The 10913-nt window shown below is 39.6% G+C and overlaps 1 protein-coding gene across 1 annotated transcript; it reads right to left on the bottom strand.

Moving 5' to 3' along the window:
• Positions 1–266: 266 nt before the first annotated feature.
• On the bottom strand, positions 267–10020 carry SH2D1B (SH2 domain containing 1B). The gene is made up of 4 exons (XM_064644139.1): positions 9583–10020; positions 6242–6305; positions 3519–3687; positions 267–1147 (listed from the first exon to the last, which is right to left on the bottom strand). The coding sequence occupies exons 1-4, from the start codon at positions 9714–9716 to the stop codon at positions 1110–1112; spliced, it is 405 nt and encodes a 134-aa protein (XP_064500209.1). The 5' UTR covers positions 9717–10020; the 3' UTR covers positions 267–1109.
• Between the last annotated feature and the right edge of the window lie 893 nt (positions 10021–10913).

The following is a 10913-nucleotide window of genomic DNA, read 5'->3' as shown; positions in this document are numbered from 1 at the left end:
TTCCTTTGACAAGTTCCTTTCTTGTGAAAGAAACATAATAGAAAAAAAATGTGACTAGTATTGTCCATTAAAATACATAAATAATTTGTGAAAGACCTTAAACACACAACCACTATAAATATCTTCCTCACTGTCTCAAATGGTGAGAGAGTGTGTACCAGTGACTGGGAGAGTCAGGACATACATTCCAATTCCGGTTTTGGCTGTTAGTTGCAGACCACCTTCAGAACAAAAGTGTTTATTAAATATTTAAAACTAGGGGTAGTATTAAAGCAAATTTTTATATTTAAAAAAACCAAAAAAACACATACGCATCATAATACAGAGCCAATGGCAGTAGCAAATTAAATGCAATAAGCATTCTCATATGTACAGTACCTATTAAACACTTGTATGCATTCACACCGACATGCATGTAGAATTTGCACTCCACTTGTAATCTTCCAGTATCATTCCCCAATATTAAAAGTATTTCAAACCATTTTCATTTTGTTGATTAATTCTCTATGGCATGATTTAACACAGCATTTTTGTTTTAATTTGGATTATTCCAAACTACAGACTATTACTAGTATTCTTTGATGTTGATGAAATACTATCCAATTATACAACGAGGCAACATGAATCATGTGCAAAATAGCAGAGTTTAGGGGTCTTAAAGCATCTTATAATGTCAGTAGAAGTTTTTGCATTTATGGATTTTATCACCACATATCAATTCTGTTGTAAATTACTGCTTTATCCACATTCATTTATTGTATTTATATTGCTGCTTTCTAACAGAATATTCACTCTAGCAGTCGACATCATGGACAATTTTCTAGCTAAAAAAACTCAAAAGACACATACCTGGACACAGACACCTTCTCACGTATGTGTGTGTCTGTTATAAAAAATAATTCTTTTATTGCTGAGCAAAAACACATAGTAGCTTGTACTGGATCTAATGGGAGAAAATACAGCTGCTCTGACAATCTGCAAAAGGAAGAGAGTAATTCCAATGGTAAAGATCCACAGAGGATGCCCAGCTGGCAGCTCTCTCCAGCCGATCCACTGCACTGTGGCACAGCCTGAAATGGCAGCTTCCCAAATCGTCAGGCACAGATCCTTCACGGTAAGACAGTGACATAATCGGCGTCATCAATTTCTGTAAAGTATTAGATAAAAACAAAAAAGGATGTTGTCATTGCAAGTGGCCCTTCTGAAAGGCCACAGTAAGCAGGATGGCCTATGGCAGGGCAGGTATCAGTAACTCAATTTTGTTTCTCACTATTCTCTGCTGTTGCAGGGTCAATGTTTAGGCCCCCTGTCCTATGGACTGGGTTTGCCAGCAGCCCACACAGAGGCAAATCCTGCATTGCCTTTCTGAGCCATGAAGCTCTGTTATAAACAGTTGTATCCATGTGAGACCCCCTTCTTCCTGAGGAGCAGTGAAATGTTGGAAATCATTCATACTTGGTAAATCAGATCAATAGCCCAGATATCTGTGACTATCGCATAACACATCCTTTCTTCTTTAAATAAATACCCAGGAGAAAAGGTCTCATCCCAGCCAAGGAAGGAGAGCCTGAAGAAACCCTTTCTCTCTTACACTTTGTTCAGATTTATTATGCTTTTTGAGAAGCCAGGGAAAAAGCAGAAATTGCACGCTTGGGACTCAAAACTCCACTATGGAAACTTACTGCTCTTCAGGCAGCCACTCTCAGACAAGCTGTTCCTAGGCTAGAAAACAAAAGTTCAGAAATCTCCAACCACCAGGATCATGACTCCAGTCCCTTGAGGTGTTCCACTGGTAGCACTGGAGCGCTCAGTCCCACGTGTGCAGCAAAGCCAGCTGCTGGTGCAACATGAGGGACTGGGACAGGAAAATACAGTGCTTGCTTTGGGGAGCACTGCGGTGTGTTGTGAGGTGCCTGTGTTTCAGAGGGATCCATCATGACATTAACCTGAGCTCCCCTTGTGACCACGTAATAATGCAGTTCTGAGGAGAAAGTTTGGAACGCTGGATAAGTGAAATTTAAATTAAAATTGAATAACAACAATTCCAAAGTACTTGGATTATTTCTAATAGCCTCCATTTTTATGGACAACCACAAATATTTTGACAGTGAAATTAAAGGGTTTGTTTTCCTCCCTGTGAGTCCAGAACAGAGCATTGTGCATCTACTAGAAAAATCCTTTTTGCAGGACCAGACAATAAAATATGTATTACACCTGATATTTCCTAAAAACATATCCATGCTACTGCAGTATTTTCCATCTCCCCAGAGCAGCAACGGTAAGATACCATAAAAACGTTTTTAGAGCAAATGTGGCCTATCTGCCTTCTGATGCAGGTGACAAGGTGATGTTGAAGACATGGGAAATACCTCTCTGCTACTGTTTCCCTCAGTCTGTTGGGCTCAGGGAGCGCCAGGACTGTTGCAGGACTGTTGTGGGCAAAAAACACAGTAACTGCAGCACAGAGAGGCTGCCCCACACCACTGCTGAGCTATTGTTAGGCGTGAGATGTAAATCACACAGCAGATTGGAGACTTATAGGTTTTGTTTCCTTTACAGTAATGGTACTTAATGAAAGGATTTCCCTTGCTCACGTGTTCCCTGGCTTTGACTCTTGTCATAGTCAGAGGACACTGAACAATTTCAGGGTTATTTTTCAGCCTGTGGCCTGATAGATGCTGCAGCTGAGCACAGCATAGCAGTAACATGAAGAGTGACTTTCAGAGGTGTGTGAGGGGTACTGGCAAGTTACCAATAGCATGTCCAGTCATTCCTCCCAAAACAAGGCTGTTTGAATTGACATGGGGCTATAGAACATTCTAAAGTTTTATGAAAACCTGCACTTTTATTCCATCTATTTCCATAATTCTGTCATGTAGAAATATCATATCTCTGTCTTACACCTGAGACTCATGAGCACAAATTAGCAGAAGAAGATCAATGAGAGGCTAAACTCTCTGGTTCCAAATCTGTGATTCTGAGTACCAGGCTATATGCTTATTAATTACTCATATTTTAATACAGATCACAATTAATTACAAGATGACTGGTTTTTTTCCTTCTTTTTTTTTTTCTTGCTCCCCTCCCCCCCAGTCTCAGAAATAACTGAGTTAGTTTTTCATGTAAAAATAGCTTAGAACCTGGACACTGAAGGTAAAGGACAGCTTCAAGTCCCAGTGAAGTGCAAGGGCCTGCTGGGACCTCAGCAGAACCACATTGGGTAAAACTGGTTCTCAGCCTTCCCTAGCCTAGAAATGTCAACACCCATGAGGGAGTGAGATGTGGGCAACATCATGATTCTGTATCTCTCACAATTTTAATTTTTTGATTTGTAGTGGATGAGGGTAAGTAGCTTAAGTAACCTGTGAGCTAAGAATAACCATTTTCAGTGAACATAAGAGAGAAGGCAGAACGCCGAACTTCTGTCCACATGAGTGGACATTTAGCAACTATTTACCACAAACCTGTCAAAGCTGTCATCTTAGAAAAACCCACAAAGGCAGAGCTAAATTTCTCACCACTATAAACCTTGTCTATTCCTGAGTTGAACCTCTGGCTTCTTTGCGAGGCCTTCTGTTTCTTCACTGGGTAGCGGAGGTTTGTTATTAGTCCTTGATCTGGCTTTTCAAAAGCATATATCAGGTCCTTTAACGTTCTGAAGATCCTCTCTGGAGCACCTTCAGAAGTCTGCAAGGAAAAGACAACAAAGTTTGTTTGCAACTGTCCTTCCCATGGAGTCCCCTAAATGAAAGGAATTATAGGTTGCTTCTTATTTACCAAGGACCTGTTCGTAAGCAGGTTTGGTGACAGAATATTGTACTGTCCTTAAAACACTTGGGGACACCTGTTTGGTAGCATTGATTTGGCACTAAGAGTAACCTCCCTCATCTTTTTTTTTTTTTTCCCCAAAAGAGCATACATTTAAAATATTGGTGTAGATGTGTGCTGCAGCAACCCACTACAGCAGAGCACCAAAGAGAGACAGCATTACACACTCCCCTCTGGTCTTAGAGCATAAGTTTAGGGATAACATATTTAGTTCTCACTTAAAATGTTTTATTTAACTAACTATGTAACAAACAGGAGCCAAACTTTTACAAAATGTCAGCACTGTCAAGTATAGGACATGTGCAGTGGTGGCAGATGTGTCTGAGGATCCGTACGAAAGCCCCCAGCTTTCACTATCAGGCAGGGGTTTATTATCTGTCCAGCTTTGTAACTTGCCTTGGAGACTCCTGAGGCTAAAAATGGAGAATAGTACTTCTTAGGGGAGTAACAATGTTCTCACAGCCTGCTTTTGATGTGTGGGTTCATACAACAAGACTGAACTGCTTCCATGGCACAGCCCCACAGGAATTTGTACTCAGACTTTACAGTGCTGATGACTTCAGGGCCAGACAGTGAGCACATCAATCAGCTCTAATCGCAGCAAGCATCCTCATTAAAAGTGAACAGGGCTTTGGTTTCACTTAATTCACCATCTAACAAAGAAACATGTCTTTATTTTCTTTGGTTTTCTGCATCCTTTATCTTCCATTCAGCCCTGTATGGACTTTGTGCCACTGTCTCTGTGTACTAGATCTGGCTGGGATGGAGTTAACACTCTTTGTAGAAGCCTGGATAGTGCTGTGTTTTGAAAGTGTGACTAAAACTGTGGATAACACACCCATGTTTTGGCTGTTGCTGAACAGTGCTCATGCAGCCTTCAGATTGTTCTTTTTTTCACATTTTGCTTTCCTAGTGAGTAGCTTGAGGGCGTGCAACATGCTGGGAGGGGACACAGAAGGACAGCAGATCTGAATGTGCCAAAGGGCTATCCTATCCCATGCCATGCTATGCCATGCCATGCCATCCCATCCCATACTGTGATCAGCAATAAAAGCTCAGGGAAAGTGAAGAAGTTTGTGTTATGGCATTTGTCTTCTCATGTAAACATTGTGTTTACATGATGTTTTCTAGGAGGTGGCTGCCTCCTGATGGGAAGGGGTGACTAAATTCCGTCTTTGCTTTGCTTGCATGCACAACTTTGCTTTACCTATTTAAATGGCCCGGGAGTTTCCTCACTTTTGATCTTCATGTTCTCTTCCCCCTACCTCCCCTGTTAGGCAGGGCAAGGAATGAGCAGCTGTGGGGGTGCTTAGCTGCTGATGGGGGCAAACTACCACACTCTAAAAAGCTCGTGGCTGAATCTGGCCTCTAAAAACCCCCAAACAGTCTCTCCTCCACCATCAGTATATTATTTCAGTCTATTAGTTTAGTAAGCCCAAACAATCTGACTTAAAATTTTGAAGAACAAAACTCTTCTTTCACATTCTTGGCAAAACCTTGTAAAGAAAAGTGGGTTTGAAAAAACTAAAAGTGTCTGAGTTATTACCTGCTGATAGGAATGACAGCAGACTCTGCTACCGTGGCTATAGTCCAAAACATACTATTTTTTTCAACAAACCATTCTTCTTCATGGCAAATTGCATCTTTCATACATTAGTGGAAAACGATTAATAAGCAATAAATTACCAGCCTGTGAGAACTTGGCATGTTTTTTATGAAGTGATTTCCTCATTCCACTTAAATGCTACTTAATTGTTGGCAGTCCTTTTGGCTGTCTTACTACATGCAGGGTAGGGAGCCAGCTTTATGGGCGTCCCCTCACATTGCCTGGGGATTTTATTGATGCAGTAGTCTGCTCTTACACTTATCTTTTCTTGAATAAGCAGCATTATCTGCTGCTTCATCACTTCAGGTGCTTCACAATCACACAGAATTATAGATCCTCTAAATGAAAAAGATCATTGCAATATTCCAGATCCCTACGAGATGCTGTGTGTGATGGCAGAGCTTTCAAGTAGAAAGAGCTAATTAGGAACAGGAGCAAGTAACAAAAATGATAGATTTTTCTTCAATGCTATCAAAAAGAAATTGTCAAATCAGAAAGCAGCTGGTTAATAAATAACAGATCTGCTTAGATTATAAGGAAGTTCTACAAAAACAGTAGCTACTTTTGTAGCTATATGTAATAATAAATATAACATCAAAAAGGCAAGAAATGAGTAGAGAAGAAAGCAAACTTGTGAATATTTTCTATGGTATTGTGTTTATGTATTTTTTTCAAATCTATGATCTATGATAGATCAAATGATCATAGACTAAAATGATCATTGATCAACTATGATCTTTTAATCTATGATTTTTAAAATCTAAGATCTTTAGTGCAATCTCTAGGTATATAATGAGAGTTACTCACCTGTATTCTAAAATATCCTTGGTGCTCCCTGAAGATACGGTAAGTGTAGACGAGGTTTTCAAAGCTGTGAAAAACATAGTTGTATACATAATACACCATATTTGTAACTAAGTGCAAGACTAGAGATGTCTTCAAACGGGAGATAGTATTACAGATATGAGAAGTTGTGCAGTAAAATTCAATGAGACAGAGGCAGAAAAGCAAAGCAGAAGATTGCAAAAAACCAGAGATTGCACAATGAGTGAAGGTTTAATATCTTGAAATACAAGAGTACTCTAACTAGGAATTTCCAAGAATTTATGAATGAAACCTAACACACAGACCTTTTATAAGCATAATTTGATTCCACATACATCATCTCCTCTTATCTGTCTTCTTATCCTGCTCTAGTGTGATATCTCCCTGAACTTCATTTTGATATTCTATCACAAGAAAGCTGTTGAATTCTTGGAGAGATGTTAGTAGAAAACGGCCTCCAGTCACCAGGACCCAGAAAATTACTGCATTGCTCCTACTTCTAAGAAAATTGTTCTTCCTTTATATTTCCCAGGTTTTTAATTACTGTTATTTTTAATAACATGCAGGTGCTTGAACACTAAGGCTACTGATGTCTTTGGATGTAATTTGTCAGCAGAAATTAAGGCTTTATCAAGTACTGCGGTGGCAGCAACTCAAGAGGTGAACTCAAGATCGTGACTGTGATGAAAAAAGGCAGCAGAATTGCAAAAAGATGTACATCACAAATAAGTGAGAGGGTTGGGGAGCGGGGAGCAGTACCTGAAAACAAGTTCTTTTAACTGGTATGCGTGTTCATCAAAAGAACTTTAGCTGTGGCTAAGTGAATTGAGCTGTCTTGAGTGGGAGAATCTTAGGGTGAAAACCTGTATCAGGGGACTTGCACATAAATAAAGAGTTACTCTGAAATAAACTGCTTTGTTTTGCAAAAAGAGTTACTCTGGACTGAGATCAGGAGAAGGCTTCCAGTTATAATAGATTTATTTTAATTCAAAGAGTGGTATCACAAGGATGCATGTTTTCTTCTTGATATACCTGTGGAAATCCATATGTTCCTTGCTTAAGAGTACTTTTTGAATGTAGGTGCTCATTTTTTGAACAAAGACAGAGAAGTGAGAAAAAAAAAATACCAGAAACTGATAATTTTTGAAACTCATTTTTACCAATCATCTAAATTTTAAAAGGTTACTGCCTGGGTATTATTTAGCTACTGTACTTTTTATTAAATAAACATGAAACTACCATTAGAAAGGAAACTTCTGTTTCCACATTAACTACTAAATGCTTATCAAGAGCTGGTAATAGAGTACAAATTAATATTACCTGGCCTAGGCACAGGGGAGATCCAGTGACAGAAAAGCAAGGTGAGAGGAGAATGATGTTGAACCATAAGGAGAGCAGTAGCAAGTGCAGTAGATCTTGACTGAGGCACTGTCAGAGACCTGGGACAGTTTTGGATGAAAATGACAGTGTGCTGTGGAGGAAGATGTATCAGCAGAGCTGTGCACCATGATTTGTTAGAGAAGAGATGCTTTTGAATTGGTTCACACCATTCTGACTCCCAGATTCTCCATGGAAGTCCACTCCTCCCCATATCCCAATAATAGAGGACAAAAAAAGGTTGGTTGTTTGCTAGTGGATCAGGATCTCTGCCCAGGGATCAGCTAATTTGAGAAAGGTGCATCAGTTTGTGCATCAACCATGTCAGGTGCTAAGCAAAGTTTCAAGATGCAATTCTAATCCAAAAGTTGTCTTGAAACAGCACTGAGAGTTTCAGTGTTGATCTCCCCCAGTTTTAGGTCTGCTTTCCTCTGACTATTGAACCACTACCGGGAAGTCCAGTCTCTGAGGCAATTCTCAGCCAACACAGTTACCATCCCACATGCTATCTGAAGATAGGCCTTGCTTTTACCTGTTACACCACTGCTGCCACTCCTTCAGTTTAACTATTGCATTTATTAATGTATGAGTTACAGTCAAATGCACTAAACACTAATGTTCTGTTAGTTTTTAACACTAAAAACCCACAGAGGCAAGCTGGAAGTCACATGGTTTTTTGCACTGCCTGCCTAGATATCACACTGTGACAGACCAAAGCATGTCTGCAAGATATCACAAGTTAGATCTGCCTTGCCCTTAACAAAAAAAAAGCAAACAAAAAAAGCCCAACCCAAACGAAGCCAAGGAAAAAAAAAGGGACATTTGTCCCTTTTGTACCTTCTGACAGGGTACGCAAGCCCATTCCCTCCCACACTCCTTGTCCTCCCCTCACCCCCTACATTGTCTCATTCCACACCACAGTGAAAGCAGGTTCCCATAGCTCCCTCCCTGAGGGCTCTGTTTGTCCCCCACTTGCTATTTCCCTTCTAATTTTCTGTCGTTGCGCAGACCTCCTCTCTTCTATCTACCAACCCTATAGTACTACGTTTTTCTCTCCCTTTTTCTCCCTTCTCCTTCGATTCGTTTCATAAGAAATGCATTTTTAGTCATTGATAAAACATTTTCTTGTATTTTTGAATTAATTAGATGTGCTGTTAAAAATTTTTGATGTCACGCTCAAACACATCCTCAAGGAAAGTGTAAAACCTCACAGGTTCAAGCAAAGAAAGACCTAGATTCTAATTTATAAACTTTAATACATTAGGAACAGATCAATTATATATGAGAAGTGTAAAACAACCTTCTTGACAGGGAAATAAAAGTGCTATTCCCTACAGGAGAAGAAAATAATAAATTTTTAATTGTAGTAATTAAAGTTAAGGACTAGAAGTAGCAATTTTTTATGCCCATCTTGTCCGTGGATTTGTCACATGAATTCAAACAGGAGTTTGTAACTTTCTGTCTCAGCTTATATTCTTATTTCAGGTAAAATTCCTTTGAAACACAAGGGTAATCTTTCATCAGGGAGAAATTCTACAAAGAAGGAAGTGTTTTGTAGCACACTATGAGACTTTTCAGTCTCTCAACAGTGCTAAAATGCTGTTTACTCATCATTACAGAGGCAGTTACTTTGAGTAAGGTTCTTAACATGTTTTGGCAGGCTAAGCTATTTTCTTTGGGCTCCCCTTAATGTCTGCAGAGAGAGACCAGCACCAACAGATTACAGTTCATTTATTGTCTGTTACATAAAATATTTTTTGCAAATTCCACCCTCTCACCACTTACTATAAAAAGGAAGCCTAAGACGACCGGCACTACTTGAATGCATAGACACACTCCCTTGAGGTCTGTTAATATCAGAGAAGAACCATTAATGTTAGAGAAGATGAATGTTGCCTTTGGATCCATCTGAAAGCTCGCTAAAAAATCAGTATTAGAGTACTTACAAAATACACAGACACAAGGCTCCTTCCATGCTCTCGCTCTCTCGTATTAAATAGCTACCATTCTTTCTCTTCTTGGCCAGCAGTTCTTCACAAGTTCTTCTTGTTATCTTTCCATGAAAAAATGGCAACTCCATGGACAAAAGAAAACAAGGTATCTTGCCTTTCAAAGCAATTCCAGAGGAAGTCAGAAGCCTGGCATTAAAAGAAGACTTATTTCAAGTGCAGCTTCCTGCAGAGAACTGAGACTGGAGGCACTAAGTACACACACGAGTTCATCTGTGTTGTTCACTGACCAGTCCAATGTGAGGCTGGTTAGCAGCTACTGCTCACAGCTCATGAATGCAGTGAAGGCAGGAAAGGGTTGGTCTGCATTGGTCACCATCCACATCAAAAAGGAAGAGACTGTTGAGTTATATACCACACCTCTAAGGTATGGAATAACTAAGTTGACACCAAATTATGGTTATCTTTTTAAGTTAACTTTTTATGTTTAAAGTGGCTCAAAGCCCTGCAAATAGGGTCCTGTGCTACAGGAATAAGTCAGGACTGTATAGAGAAGGAGAAAATTATCTAAAGAAACTCTTGACTTTTTTATTCAGAATTAATTGGTGAATTTGAGAAGACAAAATGAGTGTTTGTGATGTTCTAATCAGCCTCAGTCATGAAGCCATAGAAAGTTCCAGAAGAGACTTGGGAATTCTCTGTTCATGCAGAGGTTTAAACAAATTTCATCAAAATAAGCCGTAGAACTACACAAGGTGTTTAATAGAGAAACAGTGTGAGGTGGAGGGTTTCTCCCTGGCTGGCTTCTTGACACCAGGCTGGGAAAAACAACCTGTGAAAAAAACGAGGTAAATTCTGACCAAACACTGTAAGCAGGAGTAGCCGTGTTGTACATGCAGCTATTACTTTTGTATTTCTTACTCTGACAACTTTATACACACAAAAATCTGATATTAACATTAGTGTATTTAACTGCAAGTTAATCATGCATGTCACTAAGATGATTTCCAGGGGTATCTTAGTTCAGGAATAAAGCAATAAGGTACTGTTTTGTCTCAAAGAACTTTCGAGACTTATGAAAAAAAACATACCCTCAAAAGAGAAACTTAGAAATGGCAAGTCCTAAGTGACACTAAAGCTGAGGTCTGTACTGCAGTCACCACAGATTACAAACAAAACAAGTCCCCATCCCCAAGCGGATGAACTTGTGTCTGTACTTAGAACCTCCAATTTCCATTGTCTGCAGACAGCAGCATTTGGAATAAGTCTTCTTTTATCCCCTGAGGGGATGGGGAGAGAGGTGTTGGGGGGGAGATACTCTTTCCTTC

Source organism: Pseudopipra pipra, chromosome 2 (assembly GCF_036250125.1).
Source record: "Pseudopipra pipra isolate bDixPip1 chromosome 2, bDixPip1.hap1, whole genome shotgun sequence".
Classification (NCBI taxonomy): Eukaryota; Metazoa; Chordata; class Aves; order Passeriformes; family Pipridae; genus Pseudopipra; species Pseudopipra pipra.
This window is presented reverse-complemented; position numbering and strand designations above follow the sequence as displayed.